The sequence below is a fragment of the Nicotiana tomentosiformis genome, chromosome 8, assembly GCF_000390325.3.
Source record: "Nicotiana tomentosiformis chromosome 8, ASM39032v3, whole genome shotgun sequence".
In the NCBI taxonomy this organism is placed as follows: Eukaryota; Viridiplantae; Streptophyta; class Magnoliopsida; order Solanales; family Solanaceae; genus Nicotiana; species Nicotiana tomentosiformis.
Window position 1 is genome coordinate 109,652,357 of NC_090819.1, and position 19,814 is coordinate 109,672,170.

At 38.2% G+C, this 19,814-nt stretch overlaps 1 protein-coding gene across 1 annotated transcript; it reads left to right on the plus strand.

Moving 5' to 3' along the window:
- Positions 1-358: 358 nt before the first annotated feature.
- On the plus strand, positions 359-6,481 carry LOC104091950 (probable L-gulonolactone oxidase 6). Its single transcript, XM_009597397.4, has 5 exons — positions 359-771; positions 877-1,209; positions 3,379-3,634; positions 4,184-4,285; positions 5,654-6,481. The coding sequence occupies exons 1-5, from the start codon at positions 382-384 to the stop codon at positions 6,373-6,375; spliced, it is 1,803 nt and encodes a 600-aa protein (XP_009595692.1). The 5' UTR covers positions 359-381; the 3' UTR covers positions 6,376-6,481.
- Positions 6,482-19,814: the final 13,333 nt, after the last annotated feature.

Here is a 19,814-nt window from a genome sequence, read left to right on the forward strand (position 1 = left end):
AGGTATTTTTATACTATCATGGTATATTTAGAATCTGAAGTGGGAATATTTTAATTTGGTATAGGCAAAAAGCTTTCTTTCTTGCGAATTAAACCGTCTAATAGTCAAATCTCATCCTACAGAAAATGAGCAAATGGAATAAAATTTATACAAAAAATGAAACAAATGGGATAATATTTTATGAACTTCAACTACAATCCCTGAAAATCCTTTCTGTAGTCTAACATTGAAAAGTCAACATTCATATATTTTAAGAAACCCATGTGGCACATCCACCACAACATGTATCCACTGGGCAATACATGAAATCCAGTCTATTATTATCCTCTTTAATAGTACTAGTACATGTCTATATATTGGAATTGGCTCCCTTAGAAAGAAATGAACAAGAACGAAAATCACCAATTAATCATGAAAAACGTACGCTTTCAAAACGGCGTTATACGCCAAATTTTGACATCAAACTGCATTTTCTTGATCATGATTTTCTTAGTTGAAGGTACCCTTCCTCAAGATCCCATCAAGTGTACAACCAAAAATTCAAACTGCACCATCACAAATATTTATGGCTCATTTCCGGATCGGAGCATTTGCCGTGCAGCTGAAGTCACGTACCCTACCACAGAAGAAGAGCTCATCTCTGCAGTAGGAAAAGCAACTAAGGAGAAAAGGAAAATGAGAGTAGCCACTCGCTACTCTCAGAGTATTCCTAAATTGGTTTGTCCTGGTGAGGATGATGGTCTCATTATCAGTACAAAACTCCTTGATAAGGTACTACATATTGCCGTACTTCATTGTGTGACCATCAAACGTAAAAGCTTAAACTATTAGAAATTACACTTTTTAAATTATTTTAATTATATTATGTCTCAACAGGTACAGATGATGGATCGACAGAATATGAAGATGAGGGTGGATAGTGGACTAATACTAAAGGATTTGATCGATGAGGCAGCGCGGGTTGGCCTTGCGCTGCCTCATTCGCCTTATTGGTGGGGGATGAGTGTTGGTGGTCTGCTAGGTACTGGTGCACATGGAAGCTCTCTGTGGGGTTTGGGAAGTGCAGTGCATAACTATGTAGTTGAGCTTCGGATCGTCACACCAGCTACAGAAGAAGAAGGCTATGCAAAAGTCCGGACCCTTGACGCTGCTAATCCTGAGTTCTATGCAGCTAAATTGTCACTTGGAGTTCTTGGAGTCATTTCACAGGTATATAAATCACCTTACTTTCCTTCTTAATTATCTGTATAATCTGCAACATGTTCTGAAATTATCAGAAGTCACGTAAAATCTCATAGTAAAATATAGTGGTCTCTAGGTAGTGACACAATTTTTTGTACATTTTCTGTATCATTTGTGATAAGAGTATTATATGTGAAAAAGGGATAAGTTACATTGGTTTCAAAATTTACGACTTTTTCATCGAACTTTTGTTACTAACTAGTGAATGGTTAACTTGTTCCTTAAAATGGTTCAGTTAAGAGTTAATACTAAAAAAACACTAAACTATCCACGAAACTATGGGATGTTGTTGTTACCCCCCTTGAACTATATAAAATTACCTATATAAAACCCCATGCAATGTCAAGTGAAATGGAGGGTAGCTTCGCGCTCTTTGCTGTTATACAATTAAGAAATTTTAAAAAAAAATAAAATTGCGCCATTTGGTGGCGTGGTCCTTTAATTCCAGTCACAAAAATTAAGGATAAGTATAACATTTACTAAGAACTTTAATCCTCTTATTGACTTTGGTACTTACATCCCTTCATGTTGATGTATGTATATATAATATATGTCTCCACCTTTCTTAACACGGTTTTAGAACATATATTATATTACATGTCTGCACCTTTCTTCACTCGGTTTTAGAAAATTGGTATTGTTACTCCCTAAGTTATAAATTTATAATATTAAGTTTTGTTTTTCTAGAGTTAAATTATATAAATTTTGAGTACTTAATATTTTAATATGTATTTTTTCACCATATTTATAAAGTAATTGTAAATTATAATACTTTTTGTATAGTTTTTAAATATTTAAATTTTAATATTAAAATATTGAAATAATTTAATTCATATGTTAGCTTCAATAATTAGTTGGAAATTTACAATCAGTTGACTTGCAAGTCATAACAACTCATTGCACACCAACTAATAAATCTGTTAAGGGTCGTTTCGTTTAGAAACAAGTTAGGTAGCGATTTTAATACAAAGATTATTAGCATATGAATTAGTAGGATTTGGCTCACCTCCGGTACGGATCTCTTCATTTCCATCAATGCACATTTAATTTAATGACACTTATCATTTTTCGGATCTAAGGACCAAGGTTTATTTAGAGTAAATCTTGGTTAAACTAAACATTCTTTTACTGGATTAAAATGAAAATAATTTTTTTTTGCATATTTTTTTTTCGTTCTGATTGGGAAGACAAAATTAATTAGTCAGAGAGGAAAAATATTTTCTTACCAAGATTAAAACTAAAAAATCCTATATTTTTTCATTTGTCTGCCCAACTAAAACTGAAAGAGGACAAATGAAAAAAATATTTTTCCTCTCTGAGAGGACAAATAAATAAATATAGGATTTTTTAGTTTTAATCTTGGTAAGAAAAATATTTTTCCTCTCTGACTAACTAATTTTGTCTGCCCAATCAGAACGGAAAAAAAATGTGCAAAAGAAAAAATATAGGATTTTTTAGTTTTAATCTTGGTAAGAAAATATTTTTCCTCTCTGACTAACTAATTTTGTCTGCCCAATCAGAACGGAAAAAAAATGTGCAAAAGAAAATTATTTTTTATTCTAATCCAGCAAAAGAATATTTAGTTTAACCAAAATATTTTTCATTCTAATCCAGCAAAATAAACTTTGGCCCTTAGATCCGAAAAATGACAAGTGTCATTAAATTAAATGTGCATTGATGGAAATGGAGAGATTATGTACAGGAGGTGATCCAAATCCGAATTAGTAATATAGGGATTGTGATGCAAAGATTATTTTTATCGTTTGTTTGGTTATTTGTATTAAAAATGAGATATACGGGTAAAATATAAAAATATGAGTTAATTTTTTAAATCCAAAAACAGAAAGAAAGAGTATGAGGGAACGTTGGACCCTTCTACGTTCTTTTGACGTTAACAAGCTCGGGGCTGATACACATTGTGGCAAGTGGACGTGATACTGTTTTCGTCGAAATTTTTATTAAATATGTATATATAGATAGTGTAGAAAATAAAAATATTGAGTATAAATGTAAAATAAATGACATCATTTATTACTATAGCGATTTATTCATTCGTTCATTTCTTCAAATATCTACATCGCTTACCAAAAATCTTGCATATGATACTGAACAAGCTTCTCTGTTTTGTATATGTAGGTTACTTTCAAGTTACAACCAATGTTCAAACGTAATATCACCTTTGTAGAAAAGAGTGATTCAAATTTGGGAGATGAAGTCATCACCTTTGGAAGAAAACATGAATTTGCAGATTTCTCTTGGTTCCCAAGTCAAAAAACAGTGCTTTACAGGATTGATAATCGAGTTCCCTTAAACATCTCTGGCAATGCTCTAAATGATTATCTTGGATTCCGACCCACTTCTCCACTTATTCTTTCATCTATGAGAAGCTCAGGTAATTGGCTTAAACTTCACAACATTATTGAAATTATTCTTATTTGTGTTATTAGGGATATATAGAGGCGAAGTCAAGATTTGAATTTTATGAATTCTAAATTTTGACATCAGATGTTAATAGATTTATGAATAGCATACTCCCTCAGTTTATTTGTTTTGTCCATCTTTGACTAAGCACATCCATTAAGAATCAATTAACATAATGATAATTTACTATATTATCCCTAATTATAACTATTGAAAAACTATGACAATTATAAATCCAAAATGATGGGAAATGATAAGGGTAAAGTAGATATATAATGATAAATTATCTCTTGTTTTTTCAAACTGGATAAATAAAAATAAATATTTTTCTTAGTATAGTGGACAAGTAAAAATAAAAGGAAGGAATAAAGAGTTTAGACTATAGTTACTAGCTAAATTGTAACTCCCCCTCCGACAAGGGATAAGATCCAAATAATGTACAAGGGAGATTAATATTATTAAATATATATGTTTTTTCCGTATGTTGTTTAACATCTATCCTCTTAAATCTTTTAAATAGAGGAGACTCAAGAAGCTCTACGTGATTCTAATGGAAAATGCCTAAGTGGAAAACTCACCAAGTCATTATTGGACACAGCAAAGTATGGGTACACAAACAACGGTAAGTATCTCAAAATCTCCATTAGAATGTTCAGATATATTGTGGGTAATAATAATAACAACAATGGTACGATTTGCAGAGGGTAAGTTGTACGTCGATTTTATCCCTACCTTATATAAGGCATAGGGAATTGGGGGGAGGGGAGAGCACATAAAACATAGGGACTTTGGGGGAGGAGAGTAGCTTAAAGAATTATTTTATTAAAAAAAATATTTTTACTCTCTAACTAAATGCTAAAAAAAAAATTCGAAAAAAGATTTTCACTCACCAACCAAACAAGGAAAAATAAGTGATACAACCAATCATTTTCTATGAAAATATTTTCCTTGACGCCAAACACACCCAAAAAGTTGCTGTATTTTCCCACCGCATTTTCAGTCAGCCAAACAAAATCAAAAGCAGTAATTTAATCCACAGTAAAGCCAAACTTTCAGATATGATTTTTTGGCTCTTTACAAATTTGTTTTTAGTTTTACGATCCAATTTTTTTTTACAGATTTACTTTTACACATAAGAGATCTGTCTTTTACACCTAACTAATAAGAGATCTGAAAAAGATATTTTTTTAAATTTAAAATTATAAAGAGGCATATAGCAGTGACTTATTTGTTATAGCTGGCGCATAAGAAAAGTATATACTATTAGAAAGGATTCTATACATAAAGAACAATCTTGGGATCCTGCTCTTATTTGCAAAACTAAAAAGGAATATTACAGCTAGTTCTGCATCCACCTGTTGGTACAGCGAATTCGACAGCAAAATGTCCCATTAGAAAATAAGTTTGCAGATTTTATGTTTTAACACCTTTGCACAAAGAAACTCAAACAGGTGCGGATTTTATAGATTATTACTCTCTTTCAATTTAATTTCAAATCGAAACTTTTGTATCGTGGAGGAAAACTGAGAATGTGTTTGATACAATGAAAGCCATTTTTCATAAGAATAATTTTCATAGCTAAAATATATTTTTCAATGTTTGGTTGTTGAGAAAAAATATTTCCTAAAAAACATATATATATATATATATATATATAAGAGCTAAGCGAGTTTTGATGAAATTCTTAATAATAATATCTTAAGTGCTAGGTCAAGCAAGTAATATAAAGTTTCAAATATAAATAGCAGTAAGGAAATTGACGTCCCGCTCATAAGTGAGGAAAGTCACTTTTTTCCATTTGATAAAACAAATTTCGTTGAACACATGTTCTGTCGACCAAACACAGAAAATGACTTCCTCATCAAAAATATTTGTTTGAAATATTTTCGTCGTACCAAATGGACCCCGGCCACTTACTTATTATCTAGCTTGTGAAGAAAATTTTTAGATTGAAAACTAAAGTTATTCTTATATATACTCACCTTACTAGGTATTCTTTTCACGGGCTATCCTTTGATCGGACCACAAAATCGACTCCAAGCATCTGGCAGTTGCCTAATCAATGATGGAATTCTTGACGATTTAGTATGCCCTTGGGATCCAAGAATAAAGGGTCTATTTTTTCACCAAACAACATTCAGTATTGGCTTGTCCAAAGTAAAAAACTTTATACAAGATGTGCAAAAACTTGTGGTTTTACAGCCTAAGGCATTATGTGGTTTAGACCTATACAGTGGAATCCTAATGAGGTATGTCACAGCTTCAAATGCTTACTTGGGACATCAAGAAGATGCAGTGGATTTTGATATAACATATTATAGAAGCAAAAATCCATTGACTCCTAGGTTATATGAAGATATTCTTGAAGAAATAGAGCAAATGGCGATGTTCAAATATGGAGCAGAACCTCACTGGGGGAAGAATCGTAATGTGGCATTCATTGATGTGATTAAAAAGTATAAGGATGCCGATAAGTTTTTGAAGGTGAAAGAAACTTATGATCCTTTAGGGTTATTTTCTAATGATTGGACAGATCAAATACTTGGGTTAAGGAGTGGATTGTCCATTGTTAAGGAAGGTTGTGCTTTAGAAGGACTATGCATTTGTTCAGAGGATAGCCATTGTGCACCAACGAAGGGCTACTTTTGCAAACCTGGGAAAGTTTATGTGGAAGCAAGAGTTTGTACTCTGTTATCGTCTAATGTTATTTAGTATTTAACTACTTATGATGAAATACTAACACGTACCTGCCATTATTACCATTGAAAGTTTACATTCAATAATGTATAAATAAAAGTATATGTTGGTTATAAATGAATTCTTGGTGTTAAACTTGATAGTATTATTTTTTTTAAAGTTAAATCCAATCACCTAGTCCATTTAGCTTGTTTGGCCAATCTTCTATAATCAACTTATTTTTGAAATTTAAAAGTACTTTTGGTGAGAAACAATTTATATTTAATTAATTAATTAAAAAAATACTTTTGAACAGTAATTAGTATTTAACTAAGCTTTTAAAAAGTACTTCTAAATATATTTTTCTCAAAAGTTAAAAAAGTATTTTTGGGAAAAAACTACTTTTTTCTACTTCTCAAAAGCTACTTTTGTTTCTACTCAAAAGTAAGTTTTTACTTCTAAAAATTTAGCCTAACATCCTTAACTTTGAAAACAAATACTCTTGGCCAAAAAGAAGCCGGGCTATTATTGTCCGAGCCGAACAACCGCTATAACTGTATTGGGTAAAATATGTTACGGTACGTGGCCACCAAAGAAGGGGACACGTTGAACCAAAGTCGGAAGGACGGAAAACCGGGCACAACTACCCCATGTGTTACCGAGAAAGGCAAGTTCATAAAGGCATTAAGCACGCTGCGCCCGGTGACATTTAATGAAGAATATTCCACAGCATTAAAGAGTAACGGTTCGTTAGAGAGTTTTGAGCATTTATGATTACCGTTAGGTTTCCATTATCGCACTTCAATAATTGTCATTAGTGGTGGGCCCGACCATTACGCCCACTGAACTATAAATAATATGCTCAATGCCCATTGTAAGGACGGGTTTTCTGGACATCAAAGAATATATTCCAACACAACATCTTGATACTATTTTTTCTCTCGAGCTTGTTATTCTAATCATCATTGTGCCCGGAGACTTTGTTCTCGGGCTCTTCGGATCTATAGTTCCATCTACATTTTGAGCTTAGTATTTTGCATCCAAATTGATTAATTCATCACTTTTTTGGATCAGATTAATCCATTTGTCTAGAAACCACGAATAAATTCAACTGTATCAATTTTCGGGTAAACAGTTTGGCTCCCACCGTGGGGCCTAGACAGTCGTGGGATTAAATTGGTCCTTGCTTTTTCTCCATTCACAAGCTTTGATCATTTTCTATCTTAGGTAAAATAAAATCACAAACAAATGGGAATCAATATCGTTAACGACGCTCACAATCCTGAAATTCAAGGGGGACATCCCCATTTTGAGGACTCAATCAGCGACACTCGCAATGGAAAAGATAACGCCACACCGGTATATGACGGGAGGTACCCTAGACGAGTGCGAGAGGCTACTCTTGGCGATGCTGACGAAGAACACGTGGCGGATGCAATAAGGATCCTGCAAGAGTAACATACAATCATCCTAAGCCATCTTACGCGACAAGATGAGGTTATGACGGAACTAAAGCAGGCAATGCCAGGTGCTTCAAATAATGCGAACAAGCGAGATCCAATTCCTCCCGTCGTTCCTGCAAATCAAACAGCGCAGAGAATCGACAACAACACTCTCAGGGGCGAAGTTGGCTCTGACGGGGCAGGAGGGAGTAGATCTGACCTCAACAACGACAACGACCCATTTAAGGAAGAACTTTTTCGATTCATGAAGGAAGTTAATGCCCGCATAGATCAGATCCCGAGCGCACCACCGGTATTGAAAGGTCTGAACTCGAAGAAGTATATTCAATTACCGTACAAGCCGAGTGCAGCCCCGAAACTAATCCCTAAGCGGTTTAGAATGGCTGAAGTGCCAAAATACGACAGAATTTCAGATCCAAAGGAGCACATTACCACCTACACAACGGCGGTAAAGGAAAATCATTTGGCTCCTCACGAAATTGAGTCTATGTTATTAAAGAAATTTGGTGAGGGGAGCCTTGACATGGTACTCATTATTGCCCGAACATTCCATAGATCCTTCGAAATTCTCACGGATTCATTCATCAAGGCCCACGCCGGTGCCAGAAAGGTACAAGCCCGAAAGGCCAACATATTCAGGATCGCATAGGGAGAACCCAAGTTATTACGGAGATTCGTTAGCCGGTTCCATAAGGAAAGGATGTTATTACCGGCTATCCCGGAAGAATGGGTAGCTGAAGCGTTCACTAAGGGTTTACACCCGAGAAGTTCGGACGCTTCCCGGAAGCTAAAGGAAAGTCTTCTCGAGTTTCAAGCAACAACTTGGGCGGATGTCCACAACCGGTACGAGTCAAAAATAAGGATCGAAGATGATCGGGTTGACTTTCCATCATCGGCAAAAGGACGGGAGAAGAACAAAGAAAAAATGAAGGATGATGTTGGCTCAGATAGACGGACTTCAAGAGGCCAATTTTTGCCCTACGAGTGGATGGAAGGTCGTGACATGGGCTTCCAGACGTCAGACAAGTTCACCGACGACAGAAGGATCGATCGTGGGTGGAACAATAGATCGCTGAAAGATAGAGAAACCTCGAGACCACGAGGTTATTCTCATCCAAAGTTATGAGAGTATAACTTCAACATCAGCCTGGTAGAGTTAGTGTCGGTCATGAGAGATATCAAAGAGACACGATTCCCGAGACCTGTGAGGTCCGATCCCAACCAGAGGGACCCAAATTAATGGTGTGAATACCACGACACTATTGGCCATTGGATTGAGGATTGCCGACACCTCCGAGAAGAAGTGACAACGTTGTTAAAGAATGGTCACCTCAGAGAATTATTGAGTGACTTAGCCAAAAACAACTATGGTCGGGACAGGGGTGACACACAAAACTCGAAAGAATGAGAGAGAGAGACCTCCACGCCAAACGATCAACGTTATCTTCGGGGGGAATGAGATCAATGGAATCTCCTTCTCGGCCGCAAAGAAGACAAAAGTATCAATAACCCAGAAGAAGATGATATCATGTTCACAGAAGAAGATGCGGACGGATTACTATTGCCACACAATGACGCACTGGTAATTTCTTTAAATGTGTTAAATTTTAAAATTAAACGTGTTTAGTGGATCTAGGAAGTTCCGCTAATATCATACAATGGAGAGTTCTGGATCAAACTAAATTCACCGGGAGCATCATCCCGGCGACAAAGCTCCTTGCTGGATTTAACCTCGCAAGTGTGACAACCCGAGGGGAAATTTTATTGCTCACGGATGCCGACGGCGTAACAAAGACAGATCTCTTCAAAGTAGTAGATGGAGACATAGGCTATAATATAATCCTGGGAAGGCCATGGTTGCACGAGATGAAAGTTGTGCCTTCGATGTACCGCCAATTGCTGAAATTTCCCACACCCGAGGGGATTAAATAGATAAGAGGTGATCAACCGGCCGCAAGGGAAATGAATGCGATATCGGTATCCTATAGCAAAGGAAAGGAACATGCGGCATATCAGTTATCGGAACCAGCTTCCACCCCCGAAACAAAGGTAATTTCCTCGGAGACAGAGGAGTCGAAACAATATCAGGTACCAAGGTATTTCCAAGTACCGGAATAAACGGACGCAACGAAGTCCACGGCAGAAGAACTGGAGCAAGTTGCACTATTTGAAGAATTCCTAGAAAGGAAGTTCCATTTGGGAACAGGACTACACCTAGAGCTCAAGTCTGCTTTTATCGAATTCCTTAAAATTAACGCTGATTGCTTTGCATGGTCGTACAAGGATATGACAGGAATCCCGCCAGAGATAGTTGTGCATAAGTTAAGCTTGGATCCAAGCATACCTCCTGTAAGACAAAAGATGCGCCCTATTGCAGAAGCAAGGACTAAATTCGTCAGAGAAGAGGTAACCCATCTACTTGAGATTGGTTCGATCCGAGACATAAGATATCCAGATTGGCTAGCTAATGTAGTAGTGGTTCCTAAGAAAATTAATAAATTTCATATGCGTGTAGATTATAAGGATCTTAATAAGGCATGTCCAAACGACTCATTCCCATTGCCGAATATCGATCAAATGATTGATGCCACGGCCGGGCATGAGTTAATGAGTTTCCTCGATGCCTACTCTAGGTACAATCAAATCAAAATGAACCCAGAAGACCGGGAAAAGACTTTGTTTATAATGAATTTTGGCACATATTATTATAACGTAATTTCCCATTCGGGTTAAAGAACGCCAGAGCCACTTACCAACGGCTCATGAATAAAATGTTCGAAAAACAAATAGGAAAGACTATGGAAATATATATAGACGATATGCTCGTTAAGTATTTGAATGCAGGTGATCACCTGAAGCATCTGCAAGAAATATTTGACACACTAAGGAAGCATAATATGAAGCTTAACCCCGAGAATTGTGCATTCGGGGTCAGTTCAGGTAAATTCTTAGGATTCCTGGTCTCACAAAGAGGAATTGAGGTAAATCCCGACAAAATCAAGGACATAGAGGACATCCCGGATCAACTATTCAACATAAAGGAAGTCCGGATACTCATAAGAAGATTAGCGGCTTTGAGCAGGTTCATTTCCCGATCATCGGAAAAGTATCATCGCTTCTTCACACTGCTCAAAAAGAAAAATAATTTCAAATGGACACCCAAGTGTCGACAAGACTTGAAGGAATTGAAGGAATACTTGCCAAGCCCTCCATTACTCTCGAAGCCAAAAGAAGGAGAAACATTGCTAGTATACCTGGCGGTCTCAGAAGTTACGTAATTTTCCACTTATTACGTTAGCAAAATTTTAACGGGAGCAGAAACTCGCTACCCGCATCTAGAAAAATTGGCTTTAGCTCTCTAGTCGCTACTCGGAAGCTGAGGCCCTACTTCCAATGCTACCCGATAGCCGTGGTAACTACATTTCCTTTAAGGAATATACTCCATAAACCTGAGCTTTTGGGTAGATTGGCCAAATGGGCCGTTCAAATGAGTGAGTTCGACATAAAGTATAAAGTGAGGACAACGATTAAATCACAAGTCCTGGCTGACTTTGTGGCCGATTTCAGCTCGGGACTATTGCCCCTGGCTGCCAAAGAGGCAATAATGGTGTCGAAAATGACATCGGGAGCCTGGATCTTGTTCATGGATGGGGCTTCAAACGTGAAAGGGTCCAGGCTCGGGATAGTCTTAATCATGCCTTCGGGGGAAACCTTAAGGCAAGCCATCAGAACGATTCCTTTAACAAACAATAAAGCAGAGTACGAAGCTTTGATTGCAGGGGTCGAATTGGCCGGGGGGCTCGACTCCGAAGCCATCAAAATCAAATGTGATTCACAAATGGTGGTAAATCAGGTCTACAGAATTTTTGACCCCAAATATGAGCATATGCAATAATACATAGTGAAGGTTCAGGCTTTATTGGCACGATTCCGAGAGTGGTCAATAACCCACATCCCGAGGGGAAAAAATGCAGAAGCATATGTATTAGCAAATTTGGGCTCATCGACAGAAATCCAAGAATCAAAATCAGGGATGGTAGTACAACTGATGAACTCAGGCGTGGACACGGATGGTTACTATGAGGTAAATTCGACTAGTCTAGTCTGGGATTGGAGAAACGAGATAATCAATTATCTCGAGCATGGAAAGTTACCCGAAGACCCCAAAACATCGAGAGCGTTGCGCACCAAAGTTGCACGATATAGCTTTAAGAAAGACCAATTGTATAGAAAATCCTTTCAAGGCTCGTTGGCCCGGTGCTTAGGAGCATCAGAAGCCAATTATGTCATGAGAGAAGTCCATGAAGGGATATGCGGCAACCACTCGGGCGCAGATTCTCTAGTGCTGAAGTTAGTCCGAGCAGGATATTACTGGCCCCGTATGGAACTAGATGCTAAGAACTTTGTGCAACAATGTGATAAGTGCCAATGCCACGAATCCCTACATTCAGTTCTGTCCTCGTGGCCGTTCATGAAATGGGGAATGGACATCGTCGGACCACTACCACCGGCTCCTGGAAAGGTAAGGTTTCTTTTAATTTTGACTGACTATTTTTCATAATGGATGGAAGCAGGTCCATATCAAAAGATCGGAGAATGCAAAGTGGTCGACTTCCTGTGGGAAAACATAATTTGCAGGTTCAAAATACCGAAAGAGATTGCATGCGACAATAGGCCACAATTTATCGGCGCAAAAGTTACAAACTTCCTTGAAGATTTGAAGATAAAAAGGATTACCTCTTTACTTTACCTTTCGAGCGCAAACGACCAAGCGGAGTCGACAAACAAAATAATTGTGCAAAATCTAAAGAAAAGGTTAGAAGCAGTGAAAGGCCGTTAGCCCGAAGAATTACCTGGGGTACTATGGGCCTACCGAACGACGTCCATATCAAGCACATGAGAAACCCCTTTTCCCCTGTGTACGACACAGAAGCGTTGATACCGTGGAAGTAGGGGAACCAACCTTAAGGTATTTTCAAGCAAACGAAGAGTCAAACAACGAGGCAATGCTAATCAAATTGGAACTGCTTGAAGAACACAAGGACTTGGCGCATGTTAGAATGGAAGCTCAAAAGCAGAGAATTGAGCAATATTACAATCAAAGATACAACCTCCATTATTTCAAAGTGGGAGACTTGTTCTTTAGGAAGGTGACTTAGAACGCCCGAGAACTCAATGCGGGAAAATTAGCCTCTACGTGGGAAGGCCCTTACCGGGTTTCAGCTATCACTGGTAAGGGGTCGTACGAGTTGGAAAACTATAACGGAGACAAGTTTCCCATCAACTAGACTATGGTTCATCTAAAAAAATATTACTACTAACAAATATCAAACAAACAGAAGCAATGGAAAAGCATATTACGAAGACAACAGTGATAAGACCTTCGGTGACAAGGCAAACAAACAAGTTTTCACTCGGAGACGATAAGGTAATCTTTGCTTCAATAGCAAATTCCCATTGGGAAGTTATGTTTGCTACCGAACAAAGGTTACACGATCGTTCACGAGCTCAAACCACTAGAGGGCTGTTAGGTTTTCTTTCGCTCGATAACATAGATTCCTAATGGGAATCAAGATATGTTGCCTAATGAAGGATTACCTAGAGATTCATTGGTGGCATTTTCGAAGACACAAGGCTTCGAGTGTTCCAATTCGCATTCTTCACATTCGAACACTGGGGAGGAATGATATGAGGATAAGGCAACACTGAATGCCACATCAACCGGGAACGAAAATCTGGCAAGGCAACACTGAATGCCACATCAATCGGGAACGAAAGTCCGGCAAGGCAACACTGAATGCCACACGTCATTGGGACCGGGGACTGCACATACAGCCACATAGAAACAAGTTGTACAAGATAGTCACAAGTCATGAAAACTTCTTTTCTACATAACAAAATGCCTTTGTAAACTATGAAAATAGAAGGAATGAAATGAAATCCTTTTGCTATTATCTTGTTTCTTGTGTGAACAATGAGCTAATTTTGTCATTTGAAAGTTAAACAAGTACTTTAAATGTTAGTGTTGTAATGAATAGTTGACATCCTCTTCAAGAGCACCGTAAACATAAAAGGGCCCTCTCTTATAAAAACCCTCCCGCTAAAGGGTTGGTTCCGAAAGAATATATGCCCGGAACCAAAAATTCTATCGGGGAAAAAAACACCCGAAACCACATATGAAAAAGACGCAGAAACCAAACTTGCTCAAATACTTATTGAAACCTCATGTAAAAGGGGATAATTCTCGGAGACAGAAGTGCATCAAAGAAAATGCATCTGAGACCACATACAGGAAAATATGCACATATATTCAAGAAAAAGTAAGACTCGATCAAACATTTGAGCAAAAATATGTGTTCATTTACAAGAATGTGCCAAAAGAAATACAAAACAGGGAAAGAAAAAGCTAAGCTACAGCATTATCAGAATCAGGATGAAGGGAAGTATCCATATCCCTGGGAGTAGTAGATGGTTCAACCGATGGCTCAACATCTTCCCCAGCTTTATCTTCGGCGTCATCGCTTTTCGATCCCTCTCCAGTGTCCGAAAACTCAGAACCAAAATCAGAAGAACTGGGAGCATCAGACCGTACCTGGAGTCCATTGTTTGCAACCAAGTCAAGCTCTCGGGCCTTAGCAATTTTGGCATCAATGTCAATGATTCCAGTATTAGCCTCTTCTAAGATTTTCCTCCTCATTCTATACATAGCGTAAGTCTTTTCAACAACGAGGGAAGCCTCTCGGCACTTGAGTTCTTCTTTGACCTGAGTTATCTCGGTAGAAAGATTGTCCCGGGGCAAACCTGGCAGAACGGAGACTAACATCGAGATCATGGACAGTTGAACTATAGAGCCTGTTGTGCTCGATAGTTTTCTTATACTTCTCCTCTAACCGGACATGTTTCTCCCCCGCAACAGTAAGCTCTTCGACCTTAGAATTCAAGGATGCATCTAAATTAGTTACCCTTTTAGCAGCAGCAACCTCACGATCGTTGGCAGCAAGAATGGCATCCTGTACCTCAGCCTATTTAGCTTTGACTTCATTAAAACTTGTCCTCAGCGGCCCGATTTCTTGGCTAAGGGTCACCACTTCCTGCTCACTTTGCTGTAAACGACCCTCCAAAATGATGGCCTCAGTAGCCCTGCTTTCCAGTTCCGAAAGACGGAGAACAGTCTGGTCCCGTTCTGCCAAAAGTCGATCCCGTTCAGAAGAAAGTTCCTCCTTCTCGTGGATTAACCTTTGTAGGCCCTCATAAGCAAGAAAATTGGCCTACAAGATAAGAAGAGGTAAAACTTAAAATGCACTCATTCAGGAGCTGGAAAAATAGCAGAGAAAGAAAGAAATATACCGATGCGTCATTATGCATAGCATTGTTCAAAAAACACTCTTCCGAGAGTGTCTTAATCATTTTCCAATCCTTCTCTAAAGCCAAGGGCTTCAGATAATTTGCAAGCTCCACCGGCTGGGAAAGAAGGTTGCACCCGGTAGAGTCCGAAAGGGTAACATTCCTCCTCCTCTGAGGATCTTCAGAAGGGGCAGCATAATTTTGCCCCAAATTCCCATGAACAGGGGACTTTGGAAGGAGAATGCCTTCAGCACGGTCAGGTGCGGCCATTGGAGATGATGTTGTTGGCAGAAGCATGGATGAAGATGGAAATGATGTAGCAGTTGCTGGTGGCGAAGAAGGTGGTGATAAAGCTGATAAGGGAGAAGAACGGGAAACAGCTGCATCGAAGGCAACACTGGATATCGGGTGCTCACTAACCGAAGAAGGCAAGGACCTGGTACTATGCCTCACAGTACCTGACACAACAATTGGGGCTCGAGAACGGGAGGCATTTTCCACTAAATCAAACTCTCCCCAAAGTGTCGAGACATCGTCAGCGGTGGATATGACTGCCTCAATAGGTTGAGCATCCCGTTGAGAGGATGAGGATCATTGCCTTCTATGTATAGAAACTCCCTCATCACTAGCTTCTTCATCATCACCAATCCTCACAATGTCTATGACCGGCCCGAATGGAGGACCAGCCATCGTCGCCACTAGGGATGTCTCAGGGGAATCAATTTTTTCCCTTTTATTCTTTTCCCCAGCCGCAGAGGAACGCCTTCTTTTTGGATACTTGTTCTATGGTCGGGGACCGGAGGCGCATTTTCGAGTAAGTGCCTCCTGGAGTAGCCTCGCCGCATCAGCAGGGTCAGGGAAAACATCCTCTTCGGGCATCTCGACTAAGCCCGCGGTAGACCTAATTTCATGAGCAAGTCAGGAGAATTCAACCAAATTCCTCATGTACAAAAAGCTAAAGCAAGGTAAATTATTATTACCATGATTTTTGGCCTTCCATACGTATTTAATGGACAACTCTTTCCACAAGCGAATCTCGGGAGTGGTGATGTCCAAGATCTTCTGAACCCACCGGTCCAAGCCTTCTACCACCGGTGGGATCCATCGAGTCGTTGCGACATACGGGAGATAAAGGATCAATACTTATACAAGCGTGACAGAATGTTTAGGAGGAGAAACCGTATCAAAAGGAACTTACAAGAGTGGTTCCAAGCAACCAGAAAGGATGAAGCCGTTGTTGGAATAATTTATCCATAGACAACTGCAACGAACCGTTCTATCCACCCTCGGTCATTATCATCGTCTATACTAGATATCAAAGCGTGGTGACCACGCTTGCAGAGGTTTATCATTCCCCCGCGGAAGATCTTAGGGGAGTACAGGTTCACTATATGAGCCAATGTTAGCTCTTCATTGGTTTCCAGGCACTAGCGCCGAAGGCAGCCGACCGTCCTCCATACAGAAGGACTTACCCGTGCCAAACACACCTGATAATGGAGACCAAATTCCGCTATCACAGTATCAAGCTCTCCATTCAACGTAAGAGCACCCAAAGTAAAGGGGTACGTGTAAAAATATGTAAAACCCGCCCTGGGATTGTCACTCGCTCCGATAATGTCCAATTCATGGCAGGTTCAATCTTTCTTTACATTAGGATTACTGGAAAGACGAATGGAAGATGGGTATCTGCTAATCATCCATGAACGAGGGTTTTCAGTGGGAAATTTCTCTTCAAAATCCTTTGAAGTATTGAGCCTTCTTGGGATTATAGAACTTACTGTTGGAGGAGCGGAATCCTCGTTTATGTTCTTGCTCTTCAAAGAACCGGTACGTATAGATGAAGATGCCCTTAGAAAAGGGGAAGAAAAGATTTTGTATTTTAAGGAAATTAGAGAAGGGATGAAGAACAGGGAAGCAAATCGAAAGTTCAAGCAATTTTGAGACCCAAAGGAAATGGAAGTTGATACGTATAAGTGGAGTTTTGAACGGCTAAATACTTGGCTAAAGTTACATCGATAACCGGAAAAGGCGTGCTAAATCATAGGAAGACCCATGTTCGGGTCATTAAATGCGGAGAGAGAGGCGCCTAATCAACCGTCAGTAACCTCCAAAAGAAATTATAGTAATTCCCGCCAAAAGAGGATTTTTACTAACTTTCCGGTAACACAAAGTTATATCACCGGAAAGCAGGGGGACTATTTGTATTGGGTAAAATATGTTACGGAGGACGGAAAATCGGGCACAGCTACCCCATGTGTCACCGAGAAAAGCAAGTTCATAAAGGCATTAAACACGCTGCACCCGGTAACATTTAATGAAGAATATTCCACAGCATTAAAGAATAACGACTCGTTACAGAGTTTTGAGCATTTATGATTACCGTTAGGTTTTCATTATCGTACTTCAATAATTTTTATTAGTGGTGGACCCAACCATTACGCTCACTGAGCTATAAATAATAGGCTCAATGCCCATTGTAAGGATGGTTTTTTTTTTGACATCGAAGAATATATTCCAACACAACATCTTGATACTATTTTTTCTCTCGAGCTTGTTATTCTAATCATCATTGTGCCCGGATACTCTGTTCTCGGGCTCTTCAGATCTGTAGTTCCACCTGCATTTTGAGCTAAGTATTTTGCATCCAAATTGATCAATTTATCACTGCTTTGGATAAGATTAATCCATTTGTCTAGAAATCACGATCAAATTCAACTGTACCAATTTTCGGGTAAATAATAATAGTGCTAGATCCACCTAAGCTGAAAGTTGTTTACCTAAAACTATATATATATATATATATATATATATAGTTTTAGGTAAGAGACACGGTGATTGATTCTATGATTATTCAAATAAGCTCTTTGAATTTCAAAGGGAATGCTTTGGTATAAGATGTGATTATTATTTACTTGGAAGTTAATGAAACAATCTTAAAAAACAATTGAGAAAAGACATCAAAAGCCCATACGAATGATTTGGTCACATGGCTGAAAGCTGAAACATCATTTTTTTCCTTGTGAAAATATATCCTCATACCTAGAATTGGACAATATACTCTTAACATTTTGGGAAACTTCACTCTCTTTTTGTAACAGCATACGACAGACATGATAACACTGCGTTTCCCTGAGGCTTAAAATTGTGTTCTTGTGTGCTGTAATATTCTAGTTTTCTAAGAGAATTAGAATAATAATAATAATAATAATAATAATAATAATAATAATAATAATAATAATAATAATAATAATAATAATAATAATGTACTCTAATATTAAGCCTTCTGTTCAAGGCAGTAGTAGTAGAGAGGACTTAGAAATATTTCAGAGTGTTCAAACACTTAGTAGGTCTTATAAGTTGATCAATTTCTCAGCCATGAAAATCTTTGATCGCTTCCGCAAGATTTTCATGCGTTTAATTTTCGTATCATCCAAATCTACTCAGACTCGAGGAGCGAAGGGCGGGGGGTCGTGTGATAGGCCTGACCCGCCCAAGACCTCGTGTAGTTCTTCTTATTACTCGTCAACTTCTCATTACAATGAAGCAATTGCTGATTGTATAGAGTTCTTCAACAAATCTTCACAAGATGAGGGAGGCTTTATTGGTAGGAAATCCGATGGTATTGTCCTGTGATTTTGCTTCTTTATATTTGGATCTTTGCTTTTGAATTCGTGTTGTGAATTATGTCTCAATTAGTACATTTGATATGTTCGGTTTCGGGAAAGTATAGAATTATTTATTCTTTCTTTGTTTTCTGGAGAGAGGTATTAATTTTGAGGTCCATATTCATGGTAGCATAGGTGTTATAGGAGTTCCAAAATTTCTCTGATCTGTTCTTGCAGTTGCATGTAAAATATTCTCCCAAAATTGAAGGAATATATTATGGAGTATATAGTATTCCCTCGGCTTCATTTGTTATGACTGTATTTGATTGCCCATAAAATTTAAAAGAAAAAAAGAAGAAAGTTTTTTAATGAAACATAAGGTAAATAAATAAATAAATAAATATATCTATATATATAATAAACCAACAGCTTAATATTCATGTCATTAATATATGTTGATATAATTAAGGGTGAAATGAGAAGATTAAAATTAAAGAGTGGCAAACAGAAATGTGTGGATAATCTTGGAGTGGATTAAAAAAGTAGTGTCATATGGAATAAAATTAAGGAAGTTTTTTGAAAGAAAATCAAGATTAGAATTAACGTTTATTCCAAACGTACAACATGCTTTTCTACCTTTTCTATGATTTCTTACGAACCAAACTCGAGCCACATCTGAAAGCTTTTTGGCCACAAATATATTAACATCATACAATCGAGGTTCAAAACGGCCAAATTAATGATAGGTGGTCATTCTTGTATACGGTCGAGATCGAGTTCGCCTACGACATAAAAGGACATGCTCGAAACATGGTAATGCAAAACTGAAGATCGGTCCCGAGTCACACCGGGCTAGAACCCGGGGTCTAGACACCTGCCTTCGAAAAAATTGAGTCTGAGACCCCGTAGTCGACCCTAGTCCCAAACGAGCTCTAAGAAATATTGTTGGCATAAACAACAAAAAATCGAAATATCCGTAACCGGACAAATGTTGCGGCGGAAATCTCGGCACGTATCAGTAAGGAATCGGTAATCAACAAATCAAGGAATTTTTACCTTTTAT

Coding starts and splice junctions, on each gene's coding strand:
- LOC104091950 (XM_009597397.4), top strand. CDS start 382: ATGAACAAGAACGAAAATCACCAATTAATCATGAAAAACGTACGCTTT. Junction 3,635..4,183: donor TTCATCTATGAGAAGCTCAG/GTAATTGGCTTA, acceptor TCTTTTAAATAG/AGGAGACTCAAGAAGCTCTA. Junction 4,286..5,653: donor GTATGGGTACACAAACAACG/GTAAGTATCTCA, acceptor TCACCTTACTAG/GTATTCTTTTCACGGGCTAT.